Genomic DNA, 12,758 nt, shown 5'->3' with positions numbered 1-12,758 from the left:
ACAAACTATACTGTACATGTTCTAAACTAGATCAGTTACACAATACCTTTTCATTTCACCAGCATCATTGTATTCTATATGTGAATATGTCTACACTCAATAACACACTTGCAAAGCTGTGCTAGGCAGGCTGCTCTCAGCAAGTCGCCGGCACAGAAACCTGAGTGGCTGCACAGCTAACTAAACATACTCAGTGGATACACTGAGGAGCTGGGATTCTAGCATTGCCAGCTATGGCTAAAGGTGAATTTCATTAAAGCTGGGTCACTCTCCAACAGGGAAAGAGAGAGGGGAAAGGAAGTAAGGGAAGCAAAATGGATCAAATGCAACAAAGAAAAAGAAAGGACGAATGAAAGAGAGAAAGCCCCAGGGAAAATGAGTTCAGTAAACTATCATCACCCTTGATTTCAGCCCAATAATGAGCCTCTTTCAGCATGATAACTTCCTGCTACTGATGCATACTGATAGAGCCACGCTACCTGAATGCTGTCTGCTTGGTCAATCAAAACCATTCCCTGCCTGCAGACAAAACAAGTGGTGCAATCACCATCCATCCATCAGATAAGAAACAGATGTTAGTCATGGGGCCGAGCTCAACATGACACACACAGATACACTACTATGAACACATGGGTACGTGCACGCCTTTGTAGATTTCCATATTTCATGTTGTTCTGGAAAAATAAAGCTGTTTCTAAGATTTGTTTGGAACTACCCCTCATTGTATTTATGACTTTTTAAACATCCTTGATTGGTCACCATAATCATTACGTTGACTAAACTGCTCCATCATGTCCAGAAAACTACTGTCTTCGTTCTTGCCGGTGTATTTAACAATGTCTGTTTTTGTGTACACAGAATCTACTGTGGGATCCGGATGCTGTGGGTGACTTGGCTTTGCAAGAGATGAATTAAACAAACCAGACACAACGAGAGAGAAAAAATAGAGGTCAAGTTCAATTAAGTCTCATGTTGAGGATCTTCCAAGTCAGGTTATCTTTGTGGGGGATTAGGCGGATGTTGGCTCTCCAAGCCCAGGGGAAACGGAGGAGTGGATTTGACAGATAACTCTGGGCAACAGAGTTAAAAAAAATATATCCAGACAATTTTATGGATCTGACTCAGTTGTTCCTGCAGTGCTGAGGGAAGAACAGCAGCTTTAAATGCTTCCTCTGCCAGGAGCTGCTGATCTAAACCTGGACAGCTCCAGGAAACGGGACCATCCTCACCACAAAATACATAATTTTAATAAACTGGCAAGAATCCTTACTGATAAAGGAAAGGAAGGAATATGCTGACCAAGTCTATGTGGGAAAACCGAGGAGACTTTAAGGCATTTTCGTCTCAAGTCAATTTTCTTGGGGTTTTAGACCAGGTGGAAAGTATGTTAAATCTGACTTGCTGAAAGGTTTGTTTTCTACAAGCCTGTCAGATGTATAAGCCATTGTTGGACTGTGAAACTCCTGGAGATCTTGAGAACATTGGTGCAGTGCAGGATCCTCTCTGACTTGGCAGCTCTCTCTTTCATGTACAACACTAGCTGATATATTTGATTTGAACTAACAAACTTAGACATGTATGCAAGGTGTCCACAAGATACAATCAAGCACATCAGTGATGGGGGCATTTAGGGGAAATTACGGACATTTCTACCTTAAATAGAAGACAAGAAGTGTGGCTTCTCTGTCTTATAAAAATGATGTGACTACTACAGCTCAGTTACCATTTATGTCTTGTCTAGAGTCTACAGCTCTTGATTTCCACTTCACATCCACACATTTCATACTTGCTGTATGGGATGGGGATGCCTGGCAGGAGACAAACTGAGCAAAATGAAAATGAAGTCAAGCTGGATGATACTTCGATGAATATATGGAGCAAAGGTTTATAAAATGTAGTGGCAGCACTGGAGGCTTTTGCTTAAAGGAGAACTAAAAGTAGGTCAGTGGAAACAAGGGAAATGCAGTGCACCTGTGGCTGTATTCCCACATGCTGAGTAGATCAATGTGTAATTTGTTCCATCAATTATCCTCCATAGTGGCTTACACTGGGACAATGGGTGTTGTCAGGGTTGCTGAAGGTGACCACTCACAGAGGATGTGTTTAACACATCATTGAATAGAATTTTAGTCAGCACATGGTATAGTATAGTTCAGTGTACCATGTGTTGATTGCATTATGAACATATGATCATGTATTGCTTGTAACAGATGTATTCACAGCTATTAGAGGTTTGCTGAAAATAAGTCTGTTCAGGATGTGTTGAAATAGAGCCCTGGTTTTAGTGTGTGTGTGTGTGTGTGTGTGTGTGTGTGTGTGTGTGTGTGTGTGTGTGTGTGTGTGTGTGTGTGTGTGTGTGTGTGTGTGTTTATGTGTGTGCATTTACCATCACTAGAGGTGTTCCATGAAGTGGTAGCTAGCACACTGGGGTCTTGGGGAAACTCAGACCCTGTAAACAAAGGAAATGGAGAAGACTATTAGCATATTTCTTACTGTTGGGCCCTTCCATTTTTTCCATTGCTATTTCACTAGATGGATCGTGAACCCTGCAATTAGAATAAATGTGGAAGAGTGAGTGAAAAAATGACAAACTCTGAGCTTCAGCCCTCTTCACAGATACAGAGTAAAATACTGGAAATGCGGCAGGATGCCATTTATTTTGAACTGAACTTTGAAAAACATGCTGCCAGAGCCTACCACTGCTCAAAGAACCTAAAGTTGCCCAGTGGGGCTAAGATGGAGTCTAAGGAAGGTCCAACTTTATGATAGTGTCCTGTGACATACAGGGGGGACAACCAAATGAAACAAACAAACAAACAGAAGAAGTTGTTGTCTACTCTGACTCCAAAACCAATCCGTGAAAACATTCCTCAGGAAATGAAATACTTTGTTGTGCACCAGTATAGTGGCATCAAGAGAAAACAATCAATCTAAGAGTACATTAAATTTAAATAAAAAAGCTAAACTCATCCAGAAGCCTCACTATGTGAGAGCATCACTTTAAATAGACACACTGGTCCCACCCAATGTGATGCTCCTAAATTTAAAACAACAAGAAATAGGCTATAATCTTTCATGGAAGTTCAACGAAGTCAAACAACAAAACAAACATCTGAGTATTGGCTCATGCTGTTTTAATCATATTATTAATGAAGTAAACAATCACAATGTGGTAGCCACTTTGCTATGTAAAAGACTGCTTACAGACACACATACACGCACGCATTGTTTTTTTTTTTGTTTCCATCTTAAATGTAAAACAACACTGATGATAGCATTGAACATTTGCTAGTGTAGATCAAAGGTTTGAATGTATAACAGGGAGCCTATCAGCGAGCCATGTGGACCTAATGCTGCATTATTACCAGCTGACGACAGAGCAGCCCTCTGCTTTTCATTACAGGAGAGGAGAGGCAGAAAATGGGCTTCAGTGTGCACTGCCACAGGTCATGAGGTGATTCCTGTGAAAAAGCCTGAGCAGGACTTAAACTTGCAGGACTGACAAGGATGGAACCTGAAACAGTTTTATCTTTGCTGATTCTTTGGACAGCAGACAACTGACAAAAACCTCAACACACCTACATTACCCCATGATTACAATGAGTTCTGCTTCTCAGGCTGACACAGTGTGTGCGTGTGTGTGTGTGTGTGTGTGTGTGTGAGAGAGAGAAGGAGAGAGAGAGAGTGCAGGCTGGGATAGTTTAACATGATGAATGAGCAAATGGCTGCCAGCCAACTGAGGGCAGGCATCGTACATTCACAATCATGCAAAAAACACAAGCATGTGCACTGATACAATTGTATACAATTGTATACACACACACAAACACACCAACACACACACACACACACACACACACACACACACACACACACACACACACACACACACACACACTTATCTGCAAACCAAACCTTCAGCACCAAATTTAAAAAGAACTCGATAAAAGTATCTTGAATGAATTTACAACTTAAAAACATTATTGTTGGGGGGGGAGAGAGAGAGAGAGGAGAGAAAGTCTGCAGTCAAACAGGCGCCTGACACCGGCTCATACTAATTGGGTGATAATGTGTTGTTTCACACGTGCTGTGTCAGGATGGTAACGCCTTTGTGGTGATGCCTGTGAAATGAGCTGTGTTAATGAGCAGCGCTTTGGGCCTCTGCACCTGTTAGTGAGAGAGTCTGGAGGCTCGGCAATAGGCTCACAACAAGCAGCTGGCAGTTTTATGAGTTATAGAGAAGACTGTTACAGATAAGAAGCAACACTTGAGGGTTGATATGCGGTAAAGATAGGCCTGTGTTCATTACGTTATCTCTTCATTAAGCTGATTTTCAAAACAATAACCGATAATCTCGGTTGGCTAGATTCTTATCCCCTCTTGAGAAACACTTCATCCTTTGCTTTTCTTATGCTTTTGAGCTGTGTTACTGGACCCAAAATGACTTGCTGGTTTGTTTCTTGAGGCTCCTAACATGACACGGTTTCATGGTGAGCCTAAGGTGAGTCTGAACTCTCTCTGTGTTCTGGGTGGATAGAAACACAGAGCTCTGTGGTTTACAAAGGACAGAGGAGAAGAAACGTTGCAGCTCACTAGCTTCACTAACACAAAGCTAGCCAAGTGCAGCCAGGTGAGAGTTCAATAGAGGGTCTGGACATGGGAATACAAGGGAAGGGGAAGGAGGAGAGAAGAGGGAAAGGTGTACAATGAGGAGGTTTCTAAAAACAATATGGTGCAGGCACAGCAGCATCATTTTGTAAAAGAAACTGGTATTTTCAGGAACAAAAAGCAGTGCGTGAGATTTCATTGACATTGCTTTTGCAGATAAGACATTTGTTCAACTAGACAAAATGTTCACATTCACACATTTTTCTTCTATTTCTCTCTCTCTCTTTCTTCCACTTTATATCTCCTCTATTTAGGGCACATCTGTTAGTTCTCTTTCATTGAGACAATCATCTGGAATATCTAGGATGATTTGCAGAGTAATTTTGAGATTAGCTTTCTAATGTTTCTCAGTAACAGAGGGAAGCAATTGTATTACGCCCATTTGTTAATGAGGGCCTAAAAATAGGCAACTTCACAGTGCCTGTGACAGTTCAGATCAATGGTTCTTGCTGCTGTGGTTCGGGCCCCTGATTGGATCATGAACCTAATTCTGATGGCCTCCCATATTTTAACTGGAATGTGTATTAGGGATGCTGGTCTGCCAGTATGAGTCATTGAAAAGGATCAAAGGTTTTAATGATAATATGTAGAAGGAAGAAACTTTAACTGCATCTTATTTCCAATCCAGAGTCAACATTGGTCTATTTTTTTAACGATGACTACAACCTCTCCCAAGCAGTTTTAATTGCCTTAGTTGAGGAAGCAAATCAGAAAACAGCCATATGGATGTTTTTGTAACATGGGTTATTTTGAAAGGGATCAGACAAAGAACCTATTGGAAGTAACCCTGGAAGATTATTTAAACAGGCTAAACTTGTCTAAAACACTGTTAGAAAAGTGCATTATTCCAACTTAATCAGGTCGACTGTACCAAGTCTACTTTACATCTCAATGTGCCCCCCACTTTTTGTAATTGGCTGTTGATAACATTACTGCCGTCATATGCATGGGGTGCACACCTACAGCGCCTCCTAAAATCCCCATTTCATGCCATCTCTCAAAGAATTTATCTGTATCAGTTGAAGTCTGCTTCGTGCTGTCTCTCCAGCCAAGAGCCAAACTACCTTTTAGCTGGTTGTCTACCATTTCACAGCCCTTCCGTTTGGAACAGCCACAAGTCAGTCTCCCAGAACTATTTGTCCACTGATACCATCTCTGCCCATTGGTTTTTATTAAAATGACGATTATCTCAACTGTTAGAAACCCTAATTTCCTTTTAAGTACCTTCAAAGAGAAGCAATATAACCTGGATCACAAAGCAGTGCACATATTTCCATAGCATGTCAGCAGTGATATGTTAAAACTTCAGAGGCCATTTTGGTATGGCAGTGAACACACATCAAAAATCTGGATGTCTGACAAGCTTTATTATAGTATCACTTTCCCTTCTTGGCTGGTAGTGCATATTTCATACAACTGAAAGTTTTGGAACCTCTTCTTTCATTTGCAACTGAGTGCCACTCAATTGCCATCCTAGTGGCAAAAATATACAGTGAATGGTTAACATGAAGGTGCCTTTGAGAAGTCCAGACATCAAATCTCCACACAGAAAGTTCCATGAGAACAGCCTGTGATCCTCATCCAGCTGTATTTGACTAGTGATGATAAAAATCATATAGGGACATAGGCTTAACCCCTATAAAGCTCTGAGAATTTGGTGTGACTTTACTGTGACAGCAGCATATGGGAATTAGTGCAGAACTTCAAACTTCAAGGCATGGGAATGAGGCCTCTGAGGCCTAAAGTAGAGTAAAGCAGAAGAAAGTGAGAAAGAGGCAGCCTCAGAGGGTAACACTGAACCATATCAGAAATGTTCAATTTGAGCGGTTATACGTTGCAACTAATATGCTGTTATATGGTCTGGGGGGCTGTGTTTGGAGCCAGGCTGGTTGGTGTGGTGAGTGAGACTGATGTATGAGCTCTCCCGCTCTGTTATTAGGGCCTCTCCCAAGGTCCTCTTCCTTCCCTATTAACTGGAAAACTGACCTAACTATGGGGTTATCTGGAAGAACAGCAAACCAACCATTTTCACAATATAGCTATGTCATATTTCTGTCTTAAAGAGGTGAAAGATACATATGCTTACAGTAGATGAGGAAAAATCAGGAATGATAATCATTTCCTTCTTCAATTTGTCTTCATCAGATCTCTCTTTCTGTTCAGCAAGTTTCTTTCTCTCTTTTTATATCCCAACTCTCTCTTCTTTTTGTTTTCTAAGTTCATGTGCTTCTACTGAAAAAGATCTCCTCACAATCCTGTTCGGATTTTACAAGAAACACTGTCTCACTTCCCTCCTGCCTGCTTATCTAAAGGAAGCAGTTAAAGTGAACATCTATTCGTCTTGTATACCAAACTATACAGTTACAGACAACGAGAAGAGTGAAATAAGAAGCTAATGTCCGACTGTGGCCTGCATCCAGAACCAGACTAAGCACCATGTAGGGCTCAAACTGCCTTAATGAATTATTAGCACAATTAGGTTTGAGATTGGAAAACGAGCGGAAAGTTACAGTCTTGGCGAAAGGACAGGGATTTGAGAAAATAAAGATTTTTCATGCCAAAAGGAAGAGGAAAAAAAGAGTGACGGAGAGAAGAAAAGGAGAATAGAGGACTTGGAGATAAATGGAGGGAAGAAGACTTGGAAAATGTGAGAGTGTAGAAAAAAAAGACAGCAAGAGAGAAAATAAAAGAGAAACTTCATAATAAAACCAGAGTGAAGGCGCTCGTAAAATCTGCTTTTTAAGAATTGGGCTTCTGTCCCACCAGGCAGAGTGCAGGTTTGTGTTGGCCGGTGTGTTTATTCCCTGTCAATGTGTCAGATGTAAATAACTGTTACACTGGTCATTCATTGGCATTACAAAGTCAAGGGACTGATGGCCAGCGACAGGGAAGGAGGAGACATGGAAAAAAAATAGATAAATAGTCATTCTAGTGACTGAAACAGTTTATTACAACTTGATAACTGATAACATTACATTTGCCAAAATAACTGCTGAGATCTAGGACCACGGCAACAACGCTGTAACAAGAAATGCAAGCATTTTGACAATTTGACATGTTGTAAACAGGCCACGAGATCAAGCAGATTAATCACAAGAAAATGTTGTGTGTGCACAACTATGCCAAGTAGATCAAAACTGGACCTGGAAGTCAGTTTGTAAACTGTAGTGGATGTACATCATACTGTTGAGAGTTTGGAAAATAACATTACTGTGTGCGTTTGTTTTCTCTTCCAACTAAATTTGGGGGTTTTGTTTAAAAAGTGTGTGACTGTCTGCACTGTTGTATTTTTTGCAGTGTTTCTTGTTCCCAACCTGGTAAGTACATTTTTTATTTAAATAACATGAAATTATAATTTAAAGAGAGACAGAGGGGACAAGACAGAAGAACTACAAACAGGATAATGAGGCCTGTCTCTAAAAATGGCTGACTGTAAATACAGTCTAGTACACTATCTAGACTGCATATGTGCATGTGTGTGTGCTTGTATAGCTGCACCTGCGTGTGTGCATGCAGGTGTTTGTTCCCAGGCTCAACTGGAGCATAAAGAGGAATAAAAGCAGACCCAGTTCAGGGACTGAGTGTTCACCTGAGGACATCATGGACCAAAGAACACAAGATTCACTAACACACATATACACACACACACACACACACGCACACGCACACGCACACACACACACACGCACACGCACACACACTCCTGCATCGCCTCAGAAAGTTCTACTCTGTAACCTTATAAGACCACAGAAAGGGGTGTGTGAGAGAGAGAGAGAGAGAGGGGCAGGAGGGCTGAGTGGGGGAGAGAGATGTGAGCAGGGTAGATGACAGGAGGCTGTCTGACAGGGCTCTTTTTGGATCAGAACAATAGACAACAAGAGAAAGAAAGAGCTCAAGTTGCAACAGACATTTGCTCTAACATGAAAAAAACTACTTTTTAAAAAAAAGTCAAAACTTTTGCTTTCCCTCCAACAATCACAGAGCTGAGCAGTGAGGATGTTTTATGCAACCTATACTACATGTTTGTGAAAGCTGTGTTGCATTTGGAATTACAGTTTGGCTTGACCACAAACTCTCAATAAATGTTGGAGGAAACTTTTGACTCTTTGGGTAAAACAAGCTACAAGTGCCTGTTTTTTTAAAACCTTTTTTTGAAATATTATGGAGCTCGACTGAGGTGTACGTGCTTTCTGGAGACTCAGCCCAGAGACTGGCATTTTGAGGGAGTGAGTAAACCTATTGAAATCTTAGCTTTGCAAAAACATAACTTTATTTTACACTGATTTGAATATGAGGCTGTAAACCTATCAAACATTAAATCTCAACTCCCAGCCACTTCAGAGCGTTTCTAAACTGCTGCAGAGTGACTTCAGAGGAAACTTGAGTACACCGAGAATAAGTTAAAAGCTGACACAGACCAACCAAGTGCTGAGAAGGTTCCTTCAAACAGCAGCTTGTCACTTTACTGAAAATTATCTCACAGCATCAGGCTCATACTGACAACTGTCACTACCCAGCATTCCTCAGTCCACAGGAGCATGGCCGAGTGGACAGCAGGGTGACATCCTTAAGAAAGAAACTGAATCCTTACAACCTCCTGGGATGCAGCAGACTCTGACCTCTGACCTCTCTAGAAGTGACAAGCAAAATGAGAACGTCCACAGAGATATCAGTTGTAGTTTGAATCTAAACCTGTAGTTTAACTTCATCCCTCAGTCTCCACCACAACTCTGTCAAACCACATGTAACACAAATGGGGGGGAAGGGCCTCCCACTATTTGCACTGAAACCCTATAGTAGCGTCTCTCCCTCACAAGGCCGAATTGGGCAGTGTACAGTACCCATGCCAGATCATACTGTGTACTGTAAATATAAGTATCATGATGATCCAAAACTGCATGAATGCTACCTTTATACCCTTACTAAGATCTTAATTAAATGACATTAGGGCTGGACTTTCAGTAGAATAATATAATAAAGTGATTGTATCATCTTATTTATTCATTTTTACAGAAATGTTTGTATAAAGTAATGATTCCCAGCAAGGAAAATATTCCTGATAATATTGTGATATTTATTTCACCCATATATGTTTAGCTGACAACTCAATAACTGCTAGCCTTTTTTACTGGTCAGGTCCAATCACACATTTGCACCCACGGGCAAATTAAAGTTTCCAGTCCACCAGACTACTTGCATGTCTTTGAAATATGGGAGGAAACCTGAGAGTGCCAAGGAAACCCACGCAAACACAGCATGTAAACTGGACACAGAGGGCTGGAGCTTGGGAATGAATTTAAGTCTATTGGGTTTGTTCGGATTTATGTACAGTGAAGGTAATTTCACACATTTCCTCTGCAGGAAAAGGCTGCCTATGCAATGAATCTTAGTTTATATAAAGCTATAGTCCATCTTTCACATTTTTGTCTGTTTTGTCATGACAGAAACTTTGCTCTTGGAGTAACTTCATGCTGTGCTGCTGGCGTTACAGAAGCACTGCCTTATCCTCTTTGGCCCTATAGAACTACATTTGGCCTCATAGGTTAAACATGCTGATGCACAAGCCCGGACCGTCCCTGAGAGGCTCTGCAATGGAAACCACGCTGATGTATAAGGCCTGGTTAGCCCATTTTGGGTGAGGCTCTCCTCGTCTCCGGTTACCAGTGGTGTAAGCAGACTAGTGAGGAATGTGCACAAGCATGTTACCACCTACTGTGCAGCTCATCTGTTTTCACCTGACAGGTCCAGTACAAGTGTGTGTGTGTGTGTGTGTGTGTGTGTGTGTGTGTGTGTGTGTGTGTGTGTGTGTGTGTGTGTGTGTGTGCACGCGCACACGTGTGTGCGCAAACGCTCAGCTTTCTGGAAAACCTGATCGCTTCCAAGCAGATAGACTGAGCCCTGAGACCTTGACGTAATGTGCAGAGGTAGCCGTCTGTCCCGTTCATCTGTCTGTGGAATGTGAATAGAGTCATCACACCTGCATGTTAGTGGGTCACTTTATTGCAGAGGATGTGCTACTAAGTGTATGTGCAGAATGAGCATAGCGTTTAATGATCTGAACATGGCGCACATTAACGTTATGTCCGTGTTGAGTCCTGCGTGCGTGTGTGTGTGTGTGTGTCATGGGTCAGGTGTGGAATGGAAGATTTAAAACCTAGTCAGTCAGTCAGGCTGTCTGTGTGTGGGACATGAATACAGTCATCTTACTTGGCTTTTTGTACGTGACTTTTCAGTAAATAGTGTGAATGGTGTGAATAAGACAGATGCCATGTTGCATGCCTGCTTGTGCTTGTGTGTTGTAGAGTGTGTGTGTGTGTGTGTGTGTGTGTGTGTCTGCTCAGGTGCAGCCAGGGACATGTACACACTCCATAAGCTCACTGCCAGCATTCCCAGATTCCTCAAGGATAACAAATTCAAAAGGAGAGGCCCCAGCAGATGGAATCTGGGAACGCCAGGATAATGCTGCTGAATTTCAAACGTGATTCGGATTTAGACATCATGTGACTACAGTTCAGCTGGGCGCCATTCCAAAACCATTCTTTACGTCTGTTGGTATTTCCTCACTCACCAAGCTGAATCACGTCTCGTCTGCAGGACGTATAATGACTGAAAAGTGTTGGCAGGCCAGCTTAAGTCAATGGGAATATTTAGGCCAGGCACTATTAACGAAACACAGAGCGTGACCATCTCTAGTTGAGAAAATCTGATTTAAATGACACGTCAAGCACGGTGATGGTGTAATTTGGAAAACATTATTAGCCAGAATGCTGCTGGTCTGTGTTCAATCAGGTTATATGGCTGCATGAATAAAGTCCCATTCAATCTGCATATTTCTCTTTCCAAACACAATTAAGATAAGTGTACAATAAATCATATAAATAAAACAAGTTATCAAAGTGTTTAAGCTCTGTAGAGGTTTTCCACAAAGAACTCCATTCATAGAACCGTTGTGGTTTGCACATTTTCTTTTTACTACCACTGTGCTTATTAAACTGACTGACTTGATGTTTAACACGGGTCACTGATTGCTGGCTTCCGACTGCACCGATAAACTGTGCTAAATAACGTAGGGATGCTTCTGGGAAACTGGGTGTGAGACATCGTGTCGCCATCAACTCAAGACTCTTAGTCAGCTCTCTGTGACTGATGCTGTAGGACAGACTCAGCCACAAGAAATCTGACTCCAGGCCAGAGAGAAAGTTAGACCGGGAGAGAGGAAGACATTGAAATAGAGACGAACACAGAGCAAGCAGTGGAATAAATAAGAGACAGGGAGATGTACTGTAGAGACAAAGAGGGAGAGAGATGAAAGCAAAAAAGAAACTCCATGCATGCAAAAAATATTCATTCCAGTAAAAACGTGTTATTCTTATTCTTTGGTTTTCCAGCTCTGTATTAGAGACCAAGTCTGGGCTGCCAACAGCGAGACTCTGAGGCACACAGAGAACCTCTGAGCCATTCCAGCACGCTTCCCTTGTCAATCAAAGCCGATGCTCTATGGGAACCTCTCCTCGTCCCAGGTTAAAAAAATAAGCACCAGCATTCCTCCACTTGTTTAGAGGAAAAGGTAGCCGGCTAATGAGGAAGACAGAAGGATAGAAGAGAGAAAAAGAAGATGGGAGAGATGAGTGGTGGGAAGGAGAAGTGAGAGTTTTGTGTCCTAAAAGACAGAGCTGAAAACAAGCCAGAGACAAACCCACACTGTCAGCATCCAAAACACTTTCCGCTACTGCAGAAAAAATTACTTAGAGCCAGGGAATTGGACTGAATTTCCACACAGTGAACCACAAATACAGATTTCACATACATTTCAGAAGAGAGATAAAGTATGATTCAACATATACAAACACTGGTGGACAATTGTATTAACAAGTTGATGGTATTCATTAAAGATATTCAAGTTCAAAAATGTATTAACATAGTAAATGAACATATTGTACGTGTGTATATACACTTATGTCCATGTAATGTTGTGTAGTGATGAATCTGTAATATAAGCATGAGAAAAAAGCCTGTCTCCCCTACGGTCCTATGATCCGAGATAATCAATACATTTTGTGAAGATCTGTCAGACAAAAGAAACCCTCTAG

At 41.6% G+C, this 12,758-nt stretch overlaps 1 protein-coding gene across 2 annotated transcripts in view; it reads right to left on the bottom strand.

The window, feature by feature from the left end:
- Positions 1-12,758, bottom strand: part of ror1 (receptor tyrosine kinase-like orphan receptor 1) — a 124,279-nt gene that overhangs the window by 40,898 nt on the left and 70,623 nt on the right. The window contains exon 2 of one of the 2 annotated variants that reach the window (XM_051376171.1): positions 2,387-2,449. The exons of the other annotated variant lie outside the window; for it this stretch is intronic. Within the exon in view, the coding sequence (XP_051232131.1) occupies positions 2,387-2,449 (63 nt within the window). The remainder of the gene's footprint in view (positions 1-2,386; positions 2,450-12,758) is intronic. 2 annotated transcript variants of the gene reach the window in all.

The sequence above is a fragment of the Dicentrarchus labrax genome, unplaced genomic scaffold (assembly GCF_905237075.1).
Source record: "Dicentrarchus labrax unplaced genomic scaffold, dlabrax2021, whole genome shotgun sequence".
NCBI classification, from domain to species: domain Eukaryota; kingdom Metazoa; phylum Chordata; class Actinopteri; family Moronidae; genus Dicentrarchus; species Dicentrarchus labrax.
The sequence above is the reverse complement of the archived record's forward strand: the minus strand, read 5'-3'. Positions and strand labels throughout refer to the sequence as shown.